The sequence below is a fragment of the Solanum lycopersicum genome, chromosome 7 (assembly GCF_036512215.1).
Source record: "Solanum lycopersicum chromosome 7, SLM_r2.1".
Lineage (NCBI taxonomy): Eukaryota > Viridiplantae > Streptophyta > Magnoliopsida > Solanales > Solanaceae > Solanum > Solanum lycopersicum.
In genome coordinates this window covers 24150108-24167144 of record NC_090806.1, presented here as the reverse complement: position 1 = coordinate 24167144, position 17037 = coordinate 24150108, and the positions used below count along the sequence as shown (strand labels likewise).

General features: G+C 32.9%; 1 protein-coding gene across 3 annotated transcripts in view; it reads right to left on the bottom strand.

Annotated features, from left to right (window-relative positions):
* Positions 1-10531: 10531 nt before the first annotated feature.
* The window catches only part of LOC101256303 (calcium-transporting ATPase 3, endoplasmic reticulum-type), an 86400-nt gene continuing 79894 nt past the window's right edge, over positions 10532-17037 (bottom strand). For all 3 annotated transcript variants that reach the window (XM_004242901.5, XM_026031919.2, XM_026031918.2), the window contains 7 exons: positions 14771-14825; positions 14433-14518; positions 12975-13123; positions 11870-11975; positions 11708-11761; positions 11032-11077; positions 10532-10929 (listed from right to left, as the gene is read on the bottom strand). In XM_004242901.5, the coding sequence (XP_004242949.1) occupies positions 10862-10929; positions 11032-11077; positions 11708-11761; positions 11870-11975; positions 12975-13123; positions 14433-14518; positions 14771-14825 (564 nt within the window). In that variant the 3' untranslated portion in view covers positions 10532-10861. The remainder of the gene's footprint in view (positions 10930-11031; positions 11078-11707; positions 11762-11869; positions 11976-12974; positions 13124-14432; positions 14519-14770; positions 14826-17037) is intronic.

Below are 17037 nucleotides of genomic sequence, written 5' to 3'. Positions count from 1 at the left end.
AACCTATGGGGAACACGTAAACCCTAGTTACTTTGATTAATTGATTAAAATGCAACATTCAAAGCTGTTTAGTGTCTCTTTCAATTGTGTTAGTTATTTTCATTCATTTAGAAATAGAAACCCCCCTTTTTATTGTTTTTACTTTCCAATGAAGTCATTGACCAAACAATAGTAATAACGGGTTGAAGTTAAGTCTAGACTATTTTCCTCGTGGGAACGATCTCAACCTCACTAGTTGGGTTATTTACTTGACACGACCGTTTTACTTCTTATTTGAGAAGTAAGTTTGAGTGTACCAGTTATCCAGGAGGATCCTGCTAATCTCATTATCTATGAGGGTTTAGCTAGTCAATAATCAAATAGAATCATCACAAGTTTTTTTTATAGTTTGTATCATAAAAATAATATTTATGTTATTAGACTGAATGATATATACTTGTATCTAAGAAAAAATGCAATCCAAAATACAATTTATTCTCTAGAAATGAAAGATAACCGGGTGTTTGTTCTTTACGGTTAAAATGGATCTAGAGAGCTTATTCCTTAGAAATGAGTGTGATTTTAAAAAAAATAAAAATATGCTCTTGTTTTTAAATTGAGGACTTTCAAAAATCTTTTTAGTTTATAATTTTTTATTTTTTTAAAAAAATAATCCACTTTTATTTCTTCAAGGATATAAATTTTATTTTAAGAGACCGATCTCATTGTAGGACTACCTATGTATCTTGTATAGCAAAAATCAGCTCAAACGCAGTTCATAAATATACACAATTATTTTTTTTTCTTGAGATTTTTATAAATCCTTTGAAAAAGAAATTGTTTGATGTTGACTTTAGTTGTTACCAACAATTAGTATGATGCATATGAATCATCTTCAACTACTTTCTGACAAAGTTGAGATCAACTTTGAGTAATCCCTATAGTTTCAAATGGTATCTCAAACATATTTTAGTATTTACAAGATTAGTTCATTTTTTCTAAATTTTGGGATAGAATTATTCACATCCTCATGTTTCAAGTTCCCTCGCAACAAATGAAGTTCTACTTCCCAAAATAGAAGTGTTTTGATCTTAGGACGTTTTAGAGGTCACTCACACTCAGAAAGATGTTCAATGGATGAGAAACAAATATCATATGTTTGGCCCTCATATAAGAATCCACTAATGTAAGAATACCAAAAATGAGATCAAATAGGACTTGTTATTGGCTTGTAATGTAGGCTTAGATAAAGCTAGGATATTCATTTGAGATAAAGTAATTATTTCCTCATTAAAATTTACACAACTTTCAATATTTTTTTCATTTTTCGTATTTGACCTTAGTTTCTTGAAAATTTCCCAATTCATTTTTCTTCTTTTTTCCTTCTCATTTTCTCTCCTTTTTGTTGGAGATTTTTTATTTCTTTATTCAACTTTTTTTTATTTTGCTTGAACTTGCACATATTTGGTCTTTTCACTTTGGTACCCCAACTTAGTTCATTGGCATTGTGTATCTAATTGATAGTGCGCTCAGGGAGGTGAGATCCACAAATAGTGCATTTACGCACTAAAAGTGATTTATGTGAAGTTGTGATTATTCAAATAAAAATATTTCAGGCTTCAAATGGGAGTCCTATGAATAACATATCATTTGGTAGGCTTGAAAGATACAATCGAATCAAAGAAGACTATAATCATTTCCCAAGTTAAATGTTGCTCACAATTTATCAATTAATATTTAGGCCAAATTCTAGCTCAAAAGTCCTTTCATTGAATTTTATATCTAAAGCTCACCACACAATGCTCAATAAGGTTGAATTTGTTTTAACCTTAACTTTTAGAAAAATAGTTTCTCAAATATTACATAAATATATCAAGATATATCAAAAGAATTCTATAGGTCACAACAAAGTTAATATGTTTTCTCAAATAGTTAAACACTTTATTATTATTTTTATGCACATTTCTAAGTATGTTGATACCAACCAAGTCAAAAAAAAATTAAAAACTTCCATTTTTCCCTATTTATGTGACGAGGACCATTTCAAATTTTTTCTTAGTTGGACTGAGCCTCAATAATAGGCTACCTGTGAATCTTGTCAAAGCAAGAATCAGGTCAAACGCAATTCAAATGTATATAAACACAACATAATTTTTAGTAAGAAATACTTCACTCTTTTAATTTATTTTTTTAAATAAAGATCACCGAACCCGAAGAAGATTTCCTATGTATCTTATCATGTTGAGAATCAAGTGTGCGTAGTTCGTTCAGATTGGACAATTAAATAATTTATTTTTGATTTTTTGAAAGATTGAAAATTTGTTAACAAATACAACTATATTATTCATTTAAAGTGGTACAAAAGCTTTTGAAGTTACTTTTATTGAATTATACATAATAAATGAAAATTCTTTTTGTAATTTTTGTTGAGAAATGAAAAATATTTTCTCTTTTGTGAGAAATCCAAAAAAGAAAGAAAAATAAACTTTTTAAATAAGAAAATCTTTTAGGTAGTTTATCTTTTCCTGTGTCTTTTGTTTTTTAATGTAAAAATCTAAGATTTTTTATATTTCATTGTTCACCATAGATTTGATTTATATATACAAAGAGTTCTCAAATAAATTTATTTTCAAATTTCATCAAAATTTAATTTAGGTAGTCACATAAAATTTGAGTATATATCTAGATGAATTACATCCCTATGTCAAATATCATTAAATCAAATACAAATGATTCAAATAAGTATAACATATTAGGAACAACCATACATGGTTTTAGTTCTACTAAGGTTAAACTTGATAGAGAAATGTATCTAGATTGGATGTAAAACAAGTGTAACTCGAGTCAGCGAGTAGCAACATACCGGTAGCAGCGTTTTCCGACTTTATGTGTGGGTGCTTCTTATCCTAAATATGTGAGAGTTAAAACACTTCACCATGGATCGAAAATCCACTGCGATCTGGACAGAAGTGTGGTGCACAATCGCAATTCTCATAATGGTATAATAGAAGACTCAAAGGGGTGCGCGAGAGAAAATAGTTTATATCTCGTTCAAACAATATCAAGAAAATTAATAAACAATTAATAGACCTAACAAATACAATATCCAAAACATAAATAAATAAGTTAATAGTAATACATAAGTCAATATTATAAGCTCGAATTTTTGTTGTCCCCAACAGAGTCATCATCTGTCACACCCTTATTTTTTCCTCAAAATTTGAATATTTTTGAAAGAAAAAGAGTTTTTCCAATTAAAGGGAAATTTCAAAAATTGAGTATTTCTTTTATTCAAAGTTGTCACATGGAACTGAGTTTTGGTATTTCAAGTCACCTTATTTAAATTCCTAATCAAAAAGAAGATGACTCTTTATTTTATGATCTGCCAAATCAAAAATCGGTTAAGAAATTCTATTGATCGAGGGGAAGGTATTAGACACTCCTCGAGTCTCGTGGTTCTAACACGATCGTTTAATTAACTTTTATATGAGTTGAGATAATTTTACGTATATTATATTTATTAGCTTAACTAAAAATGCTTATAATGTTTTCTTTGATTTATTTTAAACTTGTTTTATACTATCTTGTTTTCTTAGTGTATGACTTAATCATACAATTTTTTAATGCTTTCAATGTCTTGGTTCCTTTTTTTTTTAGCGTCCCTTCTTTCTTCTTTTATTTTTTTTTTAAATGTCATGCTCACTTTTAAATAAAAAAGAATATTTCATTATATTTTTTTGCACTCTATTGTTTTTTTTATATTATTTTTAAATCTTTTATTATTATCGTTTTTTCTGTACATTCTTCCTTTTTTTCTTAATATTTTTTATTTTAGTACTTTTCATTTCTGCCTATACATATTTCATTTTTTTTTACCTTTAATTTTTTCTATTACGTCATCATCATAAAAAGAAAAATCTAATAATTAAAATTAACATCTTTACATAATGAACTTTTGTCATTAATTATTCTCATCATTTCAATTTATTAATCCATAACTACACATATCATCATCAAAAAGAATATGAAAATAAGAATAGACTTGGACAATAGTGTTACTTAAATGCTAAATAAACTATAGGTTGTTTAAACAAGAAATAATCTACGATTTGTTATACCAATTTTGCACTAAATATGACTAAATAAAGGATCTAAACATAGAGTTGAGATAAAAGACTTAAACATACTTCATATGATAACATCAATAAATATTAATGATTTAAACACATGCGAAATTTAACAATTTCAATATATTGCAATCCATTTTTGTATAATCATGACATTAAACTAATATAAAATAAAATAAAATTGGGTGTTACCCCCTTGTGAAAATTATTTCACGAGAAGAAGGGATTCAGGAATCTCGAACTTGAAATTATGAATAAAACCTCGAACTTAACTATTATTGGGTTGTGTTTTTTTTCTGTGCGTTTTTTTTTTTTGTTTCTGTGGCTGATCTTTTCCTTTTTTTATTTTGTGTTGTGCGTGTTTTTTTTTCTGTCCCTTTTTTACTTCGTGTATGCTTTCTTTTTTTGGGATTTTTGGGTTGCTGAAATTCTCTTCTTTTTTATTTTGTGGTCTGCCTATGAATCGGTATTGTTGTGCAGATTGTTGTTAGTATAGTAGTGTAGTGTGTATGTGTATGTGGACTGTTTTAGTATAGGGGTGTTGTAGTGTGCGAAGTCGGATGGGAATTATGGTGGAGAAAGAAGTGGGGTGAGGGTAATGGAATAGTGGGTTGGTAATTTTTTGTAATTAAATACATATATAAAATAACTAGTTTCGGAAACGTGCGTTGCATGTTTGTCCCATATAATTATTATAAAGTTGAATTATTATATAATGTTGAAATTAGAAATATCAGTTTTACTAATTTATATTTCATTAATTAAATAAAATTCATAATAATCGAATAGAACATTGACCATCAAGCAAGAAATATCGAAAAATAATTATATTACTATAGCATCTAATAATATGAATATATCTATATGAATTATCCTTAATAATCTCTCATTACGCTCCATATTAGTAAGTACACAAATATGTAACTACTTAAAGAAACTATATTAGTAAGGAAAGATAAAAGTAAATAAATATTATAAAAGTACATTTAAAAACGAATCTAAATGTCATAAATTAGTAATTTCAGCACTAATAAAAATAGACTTATAACATTCATAATTTCATAGAAGATTATATTTAAAAAGTATTTTCGGTAAAGAATACAAAAAAATTAAACAAATAAGAATAAATAAAACATTCATATCCTTCTTAAGACATTTATTATAACAATATATATAGTAAAAAGAAATACACAAGTAGTAGAGTTTTTTTTTTCTCCCGTAAAAAAAAAACAATCTAAAATGGTAAAAATAAGATTTATGATACAAAATATCATTCTAATGAGGATCAACAAATATTAATATTTCAAAACAAAAAAAAAAAGTACCTGAAAATTGTCTGATGATTCACATCAACACGAGGCAAGTGGTAAAGAAAAATTATTTTTTCATGATACATATATATAGGTAAAGATTCATTGGATAAGATGAAAAGATGAAGAGTTGTTTAAGTTAATTTTCAGAATTTAAGTGATCTTAGACATGGGGTAGAGGGAAAAGTGATTGTTTTTACTAATAATTCAATACATTTATTTATACTAACTAAAGAGAGAGGATAACAAATTTAATCACATTAAGTATAGAGAAAGAATAGATAATTTTTATTTTTTTAAAAAAGTAATTCTTAACAATTTCCTATGAAATAATTTCTAATAATTTTCTATAAAATATTTTTGTCTTTCAAAGTTTGACTTTACACCTTCTTATTTTTAGTATTTACTATAATATAATATAATTATTACTTAGTATGTAAATAATTAGAATTTAAACCATTGTGTCTAGATGCATGTATTTAAATATGATTATTTAATATTAAATTAATTATATATTAATATTTAATTTAATTTAGGAATAAAATAAGGACAAAATGGTAATTCAACTTTTAAGTTAGGAGCTTCCCACTTATAATAATATATGATAATTATGATAAAATTATAAGCATTTTTGAATTAATAAAACAAAAGTCAAATAGTTAATTTAAAAATATAATTAAGAAATACTAGCTTGTTTATTAAATAAAAAACATATAATTTATTGTAGTTTTCAAATCTTCTAAAATAAACTTACTAAAATATGATGAAAAATAAAATATTTTATTTATATATAAAAGCAATACTTATGTACTAAAAATGGTATATACCTTAGGTTAGATAAAAAATTATGTGTCTACAACCCCCCAAAACAAGGTTTACATATCCTATTTTATAGATAAAAATATCAAATACAAAAAGGAAACAAAATAAAGAAATAAGCTTTTTGAACGCGGCTTTAATCAACGACTTCGACCTACGTTCCTTAGGTCCCCCTCCGTTGGTCAACACTTAGACCTTTTTCTACAAAGGCTAGAACCTTCACTCTAGAACGGACCGTAAGTTGACCTAGGGTCCATGGGTCCTCTAATGTGGCTCCATATTAGGAATTTCATTAGGTACTAGAACTTCAACTTCAGTAAATCAGTCGACGAATGTATAGGATGACCCGTGGTTTGACGTAAGATCTGTCACTTGCATCCATAGTTCCATACATTGTCATACTTCCCTAATGCTCCACCTGCGCCACCCATCGACGGACCGACTGGACCTACGATCCATATGTCACCTCCGTGGGTGGCTCTTAGTGCTGATTTTAAGTTGTCATCTCACACTTCTGCGTCCAAGCCTATTTCCTTCAAATATAATACGAAACTTATTTCCTAATACAATATGGCTCTGGACAGACACAACTCTTAAGTGAAATGTAAAAAAAATACCACAAACTCATGATATAACAGATGGTCAGGCAGAGCATACCATTTATACCTTAATGGACATATTGAGAGCTTCTCTGATCAATTTCTAGGATAGATGGGATGATCATCTACCTTTCATAGAGTTTGCCTATAATAACAACTTTCATTCCACTATTCAGATGACCCCTTAGGAGGCACTATATGGGAGTAGATGCAGGTCTCCAGTTGGTTGGTTCGAAGTAGGTGAAGCAGTCTTGATTTGGCCAAATTCAATTCATGAGGCTGTGAAGAAAGTTCAACTCATCAGAGATAGACTAAAAACATCTAAGAGTCGTTAAAAGTCACAGATGTGAGGAGAAAGGACTTAAGAGTTTGAAATTGGTGATTGGGTTTTCCTAAAAGTGTCACCCAAGTAAGAGGTGACAAGATTTGACATGAAAGAAAGTTCAGTCAAAGGAGTATATCTACATACAAATGTCACGACCCAGTAGTTACCCCCCACCCCAAATGTAGCATGACGTATAGGACCCCGAAAAATCCATTTCAATCCACTTAGCATTCATAATATAAGAAATAGAACGGAAGAGGTAAAGCAACATTTCAAGTTCAGTAGTTTTATAAATGTAAAGGGGAGTCCAAAACACTTGACTCATTTTCAATGTAGTTAAATAAAATAAATTGGGTCTAACACCTTCATCATGTCCAAAAACTAAAATATAAGAAAGAGACTAAGAACAATGAGAACATGTCCTTGAAGTGTGAGGACTCACCAAAACTCAGGAACCCGTAATCAACCACTAGTCACGAAACAAAGAAACCTACTTTTACTTTTCGGACCATATATTTGGGAAATGTAGACAAGAGTATAGGTTAATACAACAAAATGTACCAAGTATGATGGATATGCATAAAACATTTAAATCATGCTAAAGGAGGACATTTCATAACATGCAATTGACCAAACTAAAACATGATATAAAAGGGTTAGAAGGTATAAGTCATAAAACATGGTCAACGCAAACAACATATAAACTTTTGAACACATTTGAGATACTTCTTGAAGTAACCTTAGTTCATTATTATTATGGGAAATAGACTTAACTGATATATAAAGCATGTAAGCTATAACATGATCCCTCGGTGTCTCCCACACCGAAAAGGTTTGTCCTACTTACCATGGTAAGGACCATAAGTTTCTAACTTAGGTGGATCCACTAGCTAATTTTTATCTAGATTCTTCTAGATACCCAACCTCTACTAACGGTAGATTTTCCATCTAAATATCCTCTCGGTGTTAAGCATAAATCCCATGGTATAGTCATTTCTTACTTATTCTTATGATCCATGGAAGGGCACGTCATCTTGCAAATCCAAGAAAAGTCATTATCAGTGGAAAGGTATCATTCAATAAATTTAAGTTATGTCATTATGATAGCTCTTAATCTTTGATTTAATTAGGCGAGAAGACCTTACAACCCAAAAATCTGTATTATGTGAGAAAACCTTTCGCAATCATGCTTTCAACATCATCATTGATATTTTACTCTCAAAGCATCCTTGAAACATTTCATGGATTTCATAAAGACATGCATAATTCCATAATTGACCTTGCAAGGTTAAAACTCCAGTTTCAATTAACAATTATTTAGAAAAAACATGCATGAATTAGACATGGATTTCATCATAAATTCATGTAATTCTATCAATACATGATTGATTTCTTAACACTCTTCCTTCATAATAAAAATCCCACATCACATGATCATAACTTGAAAACATGAATAATACATGGGTTCATAGTGAAAACATCATAAAACCATAGTATTTTTATCAATTCATGCATAAGAGATTATAATTCAATCATGTAAATAAATAATCAAGAGAAACCATGACAATTGAAGAAAAACCTAACTCCACCGGGGATTTTTAACTTTGACAATAGGATAATTTATTATCTCTGTGAGTGGAGGGAATCGATGGATGAAAACTATCATACCTTGAAGACAATTGCCTATCTTCAGTGGAGGAATTGAGATTTGACTTGAAACTCTAGATTCAATCCTTTTTCTTCAAGCTTTCTAGAGGGATAATTATTTAAGAGTTCTTTTGGTGAATTTGAAGAGAATGAAGTGAATGAACTTATTTGGGGATTGGAATCACTTATATAGGGGTCTTAGTGAACGGTAATACAACGTAGTATAGGGATAAAATAATTAGTAAAAGACCCAATTGCTCCTAAATATTAACTACCAACAAAGACCCACGAACCAAGTCTAACGGACCATGGTGTGACCGAAGGCCCATCATGTCGGCCCGTTATCTGGTGTCTAAAGGGTATTTTGGAGTCCATGAAACACAAACAACTTCCATTGAACGTGGACCACACGACTATCTGTCAGTCTGGCCGTGGTTGAGTCTGATTGGGGAGTGCAATCCACGGACCACACTGCTATCTGTGGTCTTATCCATGGGCCTTGGGTGGCCTTTTTCGGATGGCACATGTAGCTTCTGAAAGTTACTGTCTTGCTCCTTCTCGAATGTGGCTTATGAGTTAGAGTTGCTAACAGAACCAACAGTGGTTCATTAAGTCTTTCACATTTTCTTGTTGAAAAAATGTGTGGGTTATGTGGCATCAATATCACCATTAGAGAGTGTATCTGTCAAAAATAGTCTTACTTATTAAGTGGTGTCAGTTGAGATTTTTGACTGTCAGGTTTGTAGGTTGAGAAATAAGGAATTCTCTTTAATTAAGGTTTTGTGAAGGAATATTACATAGAGGGAGCTACTTGCAAAGTAGAAGCAGCCATGATGGCCAGGTAGTTGCACCTCTTTCCTTCCGATTCCGTTTCAACTCTTTCCTCCAAACTCGGTTTGTTTGAACTTCATTTGAGGATGAATGACCCCAAGTGAGAGACATTGAAACACCACCAAAATCAGAACTAGTATTGAACAAGAGAGAAAGAGAAAACCATGAAAGGGGTCCATGGCTGTGAAGAGTACCACTGCCCGTCACCCTTCTCGTGGTTGTGCACCCAGCAAAAGGAAAAAGAACACGGACCACTAAACTGTCCATAGAGCTCCACACGAGCCATGAATTGGCCCGTGAGGGGGACACATAACGACCATGGTTTCGGTGAAGTACCATAGACCACTAGACGGTCCGTGCAGCTTCACACGAGCCGTGAAGCTACCCATGAAAGAGGCTAGATTGACTTCGACTTCTGCGTCAAATTCAAATGATCACATCTTTCAAAACAAAATGATTTAGGTGACCCACAACCTATCAAATTAAAGGTATTTAGTCTATTTCTAATTCCACGAAGTTTCCTTGATTCTGAGACATAAGTAAATATTATGTTTGTTTTAGTGAAGCGCATCGAGCAGAGCATCTTCACGACCCACTTGATGGGCCATGGTGCTCATGAAGGCCTGTGAAGCCTATCTTGAAGTCAACTTATCAATTTTAAGTGACTTTTCACCCATAAAGCCATTGGTTAAGCACCACAAATATCTAATGGTTTGTGGAGTTTCCATGGACAACAAAGTTAAACGTGAAGGAGAATTATTAGACTTAGAATTTAGGATAATGTTCAAATAGTCATATCTTTCAACACAAAATGAATTGGGTTGCCCATGACCAATAAAATTAAAATTCATTGAATCCTATTTTCAATGCCACCGAGATTGCCTAATTCCAATCTGAGTAAAACCTTATGCCCATTCAATTAATGATCACTGAATCCTCTTAACATTATATGTGTTTAATTTATGCCTGACATAAAAATGCTACCAAACAACGTAAAGTTTATGCAACATTTTATCCTGTACCAAACGGGCCCTTAATCGTTAAACTCTTGCTTGTAAATTTCTCAACTAATGAAATGAGAGTTGAATCAGAAAAAAAAAAAAAAGTAAAACACGTGTCTTTTCAGTTGGAACAAAATTTGTTCTGTACTTCATCTAATCTTTCAGCTGCAACATTAGGTGCTCGAGCTTCCAACAGTCATCCCCTGAGTACATGTCTGAGAGCTTACTTGTCACGTATTTCTCTTTTTGGCAGTAAATCAGCACGTCTGAATCTGAAACTGAATCTTATTCCTATAAAATAATAAACAATGCACCAAGGAAAACACACACATCAGCATTGCTAGAATCACAAGCTCAATCCTCTTAGGGGAACAACATGTTGAATATTATTACCTGAATGTCGAGAGAAGAACTTCAGTATTTCATCAATTAATATCACCTAACAAGAAAAAGTAGCAGTAGTCATGGAAAGCGGAAATCCACTTAATGATAAATGGCAAGAATTTTATGAAGTAGAACACAAGAACGAAAGCTACTGGCAAACATGAATGGGAAAGGTCAAACAAAATGTCAACATGAACACAAGCATAGAAATTCCTTCCATTATTTTAAGCTTGAGGAAGTTGGCCATACTGCACAGTTTTTAAGGATATATGCACAGAGAATCAGCAACCGAGATAATATATCACCAGCATATTCTTTCTGATGCCTGACTTCTACTGTATCTATGACAATAATACCTGGAACTAAACAGAAACTCTATCTAGGCAGCAAGTGGGGCACATACTCTAGCTGCGTTTATGATGGACCCGAGCTATAGAGATCAGCAAAAGGTCACACCTTTTTGTATCCTAGAACGAGACAATTGCAACATGTGGCACCAATCTTAACAAATACTTATCCTCATTCAAACTACAGCATATCTCTAGTTATACAAATCACGCTTTCTTCCAAAAATTATGATAAACGAATTCTCTAGTAGGATACAGAAAAAATGATTTTTGCAGTTCACAAACATAAATACGAAAGGGAGTCCACAGTTAAGGACTTTGATGGTCAAATCTCTTACAGGAAATGAAAGGTATAGCACAACTGTCCACTCTGCCAAGCTTAATGGTGTCACCTGCAATCTCACACATCAGGATCATTAACTAACATGTCCAGCATAAGTAGGCCATCACACAACTGAAAAAAATTATGCTTCAAGTCTGAAGAAAAAGAGACTACTTACAGAGAATAGAGCGGACAATGGTTGCACATACAGAATGAGAATGTGAAGGATCATGGTGAAGATAATCGAAGCAACAAGCCATAGATTACTCCATGGAGGGATGACACTAAAGAACAAATCGAAATATAGTCAGTCCTGAAGGACTTATGGTTAGTTTGATGTAATTTCAATATACTGTCTCGGTAGAAGGCATTCTATACAGATATTGCAAGACAACAGAGTTTGGAAACACTATAGAGCTTCAGAAACAATGTCTCTAGAAGATTACAAAAGTTAAGTCAATTTTGGATAGCATATGAGTTATGACACGATGCAGAATGCAATCCACATCTTGAGAAGGAGAATATCTGGACCTTGTACATACATTACTTATTGAGGCCCAAAACGTGTACATTACAAGGTATGTTTATCTAATGAACAAAAATTATATTCATCACTAAGAAAAAATTGGCAGAAAAACCTAGACCAACCTTAATAAAATCCTAACGTAATATTTTGTAATAAATAGATTTTTAGAGGGATTTTGGAATGTGGGAAGGGGTTATGGATCAGTGAAGAAATCTCTTAAAAATTACTGTATTTTCTAGAATGGTCAAAAGGACTACTAAGTCGGTGAGGTAGCCAGGACATTGAGTGGCTTTACAAGAACTTTCAGACCCAAGCTGTAAGCATCAACATCGGAATAAGGAATTTCTGATAATATCTCAATCAAATAATTACTCTCGACAAAGTAATTTTGACAAAGAACAGAACTGGAAAGTTGGTAAAAACGGCTAAAATATTCAGAAGCAGTAGGACAAATGCCAATAACTTCCCATGAGAAGCATCAAGAATTTCAAGGTTCAGAAGAAGAAAGGCATATGTTAAATTTGTGGCGGCAAATCATTTATACTACAATTCTATCGGAAAAAAGTAATTGCATATAAGTTTTTCTAAGCAACAGAGTTCACAATAAGTGGAAGGTGGAGGTATTGCCTTTGAAGAAATTCTCTCAAGAACAGTTTTCCATTTCCTCAAATAAAAGGATAAAAAAGTGTGGGGCTATACTTTTTAACAAAGCAAAAGTAACAAATTAGATAAACAACAGTTCCAGTATCATGCTTACAGTAAAGATTGATTTTCACTGAGATTATTCAATGCATTGAACATCTCAACAACAACAAGCACCGTCATTGAAACAGTAGATGGGTGGCGATCACTGAATATACTGCAAGCATAATTTGTTTCCCTTGTTGAACAACTGTCAAAATGCATCTGAAAATAAACACAAACGAGTTAGTTTTAATCTAAGGCTATTCAAGGACATATGCTTCCAAGTTTTCAAGATCGTAAGTCCCTGAATCTGAATATCCTCCCCCCCCCCCCCCCCACCAAAGCACACATTAACACTATGAAACCAATTTCAATTCTTCAATGCAGCCCTGTAGATGCACAAATGGGAAGAGAAAGAAGTGTGACTCACCGATAACTCATAATTTTTCACCTCTATGCTCAAGAGATGTTGAAGGTAGATTCTTATTAACAAAGGTTTGAAGCTGAAGGAGCTTTTGCAGGTTCATAACGTCCTAACTTCTGTGACCACAGAGGTACTTGTCAACACTCCAACCTAGGTGTGGCAAATGGGTGGCTCGAGTCAGATAGGGGTGGGCCAAAACTAAGGAAAGTGAATGGATAAAATGGGTAAACAACTAGATATTACGGATATAAATATTATCCATGGCTTCTTATTATGTGAAGAAACAAATACCCTAGATTATGAGCATTTTTTCTTTTTAAATCGAGGCTATGAATTGATCGCAGTCGACATTGAAAGTCGCATCCCGATCGGGACGAAGGTTGGGTCGGGGTCGGGGTCTTAGTCGGGAGTAGGGTCTTGGGTTGGAGCTGGAAGTAGGATCTCGTGTGATGGGTTGAGGTCAAAAGTCAGAAGTCCGGTCTAATTTATGGGAAGCTTTGGAAAAAATTCCTAACTTTATTATCGAAGTCATTTTTCTTAAATTAGAGGCAAATAAATCTATTTGAAAAAATATTTTCCAAAATATTTAAGCCAGCCAAACATGAGAAAATTGAAAAAAAAAATTCTTCATAACAAACACAAGCTAAATAATTGTACATTATAGAGGTTCCTACACCCTTGCATACTTTTAAGGGGTAGTGCAATTGGTAGATATCCATGGTTTATCCATATTTTATGATGGATAATATGGGTTGTGAGATATATAGAAAAAGAATATTATTGAATTGTTGTTGTGTCTACATCATTACATTGAGACCCTATTTAGACACTGGAATACAATCCTTTACAAAGTAGGATACTATTTATTATCCTCTTTTTAGTTGTATTCCTATTCCTATTCTAAACAGGATTGGATAACCTATTCCTATTCTAATTGGATTGTATATCCTATTCTAATAGGATTGTATAAACCTATTCATGTTCTAACATGGGTATCCCATATTTGACCTACTTTTAAATGATTGGATACCCGATCCTCGAATGTATAACCATTAATTTTACCCATTTTACCACATCAATATAAGGAACATCTTCGAGTGAACTTACCAATTCAGTATATGGGAGTTTCGGTCCATTATTATAATAAACAAACCACCATATAAAACCTGCAACAGTGGCAAGTCCAACATATGCTGCAAGAAAGAGAATTACAATCAACAAAAGTCAAGGAAAACAAATGCAGGACAGATATCATATTAACAACTAACAACTACAAGAAAATATTATCTCCAAATTCCAGTGTTTACTTTATGCTAATAACATTCAAAATACTCACCCTAACTTCAGCGTGTAAGAGGTACTTTCGATATATTATTCTACTAAACAGAGGCCTTAAACTTCAAAATACTAGGTACGCAACAAAAGTAAATTAGGAATATGTCTACCTCCAATAACTAGATAACGGAAAAACAGCCACCCACTAACCACTGCTTCATTGACCTGTCATAAACAAGTGAAAGGAGGTCTCAGATTTGACTTTTTTTCAACATCTAGCTTTCTAATTTTTGGAAAAGGTTAAAATATTAACGCATTTGCGAGCAAGGAATTAAGATAATGAGCAAACATTTCATGGAAGATAAAACAGAAAGATCACAGTCAACTTTAATATAGTAAGGGCACTTGACACTTCACTGTCACAGCCAATAAAGTTGAACAATATCAAATAAAAAAAAAGAACATTTAATAAGTGCAATATCCACCTTCCATGTTGTGCTGACAAGCATGTGTCCCCAGCATTTAGGATGAACTTAATCAAATAATTAGATATGTCATCGAAGATATTGTGAAAGGAAAAGCTACAAAAGCTTGTTTCAGAAATATGGACACTGTTAACGAGGGCAAGAGAGAAGAAACTAGGAAAGCAGAGTGATAATTCTATTCAAACTTGGCAAACTTGGGTGATTCATAAGTTCAACCAACGACCATGATTCTTTTCTAGCAAAACAATGTACAAGAAACAATTTATAAAAGTTTGTTAAGAAAGGTGAAGTACAAATGCTATATGTACTATAACAGTGTTCTCAAATGCAAGCTTAAGCCTTGAAGAGAGGCTCAAAATGTGTTGATGGCTTCGTCTAGCTTAATGTGCTCTTCGTTTATTAAATCAGCATCAGATTAACCCGTCTTAATTTTGTATCCTTTAATCCTGTTAGATAAATCCATTGTATAATCATACAACACTGTATCCCTCTGAAGGGATTCTCCAACTATTTTATGCTTGATTGCATTTACATATCACAAAGAAATCAGTTCTCTCTTACTCTAAAGATAAAGTTGGAGAAACAATGTCGTCACTCAGGCCTAACTGCCAAGGTTTGTCTGGATTTACCCGACCCCTCTGGCAAGCACAAGACATTTGGACAACATGGATCGCCTAAGAAACAAAATTCCTTTTGCATTCAATTCCCATTTGTTCCATAGGCTGCTCCACTTAATCAACACACACACTCTTTTAGGGACTCACCGTACTCGCTATGATTTACCCCACCCTCGTACTAGCCACTACGGGAAGGACCGATTTTGATATCACCTGCCATGGCCTAGACCAAATTGCCAAGGTATTGTTTGTTTTTGACCCTGAAGGCCACCTCAAGACTTTGGCCTCACATTTAGTATGAGCTTTATTGTAAAATGGGCCTTCAAAATTGAATCCTAAACACACCCTTATATAGACCCCAACTTCCCATCCCACTCCTATGTGAGATTTTTCTTCGGCAAGTTTCACCATGAATCCCCTTACTAGTTCAACCACTACAGATCCATAGGTTGTTATACTCACCATCCCTTATAGACTCAGCGAGTACTGAGGCATGTCTCACCACCATGTTAGGGGTCGTACCAACTCTAATACAGCCCAGGCCTAACTGCCAAGGTATTGTCTAATTTGGTATGTACTGTTTGGGATACCAAAGGCTAGTGGGCCTCATGGTTGTATAATGAACTCACCTTAGATAGCTCCCAACCTTTCTCTCCCATTCTGATATAACTGCAAATTCCATTTCAAGTTCACCCACCATCGGTTCGTGGGCAAAACGCTCAATCCCTTAATAAACTTGACATCCTTGCAGAGATGCCCTACAACCTGAGAGATGCCATATCCAATACCACGCCAAACTACCAAGATATTGTAACTCTTTAATCCAATCCATTTAGATCGCCTTAAGGCGCCTTTGGGTTAAAATACAAGGAAACAAAACCGTGGGGCCTAAATCCTTGAGCTGGCCCAAAGAGGTCGTGCCAAAGACGAAAATACCTTGACAATTGGGACATATTCGTGAACCGGCAATTTGTTAAATGTGATTGTGAGAAATATATGGGAAAAAATATTATTGAATTGTGTATTTAAATTTTACATTGAGACCCTATTTATAGACACTACATTAGAATCCTATTCCTATTCATATTTTAAGTAGGAAATACTTATTCTATTCTAACCGCATACGAATCATATGTACCTAGCTTGTTACAAATGTATTTAATACAAGGACATATGAGGGACATGGTGAAGTTATCTGCAAGCTGATCATTTGACTTCACGAATTTTGTAACGATATCTCCTCAGAGTATTTTTTTTCTCTGACAAAGTGACAGTCAATCTCAATGTGCTTAGTCCTTTCATGAAACACTGAATTTGATGCGATATGAAGAGTCG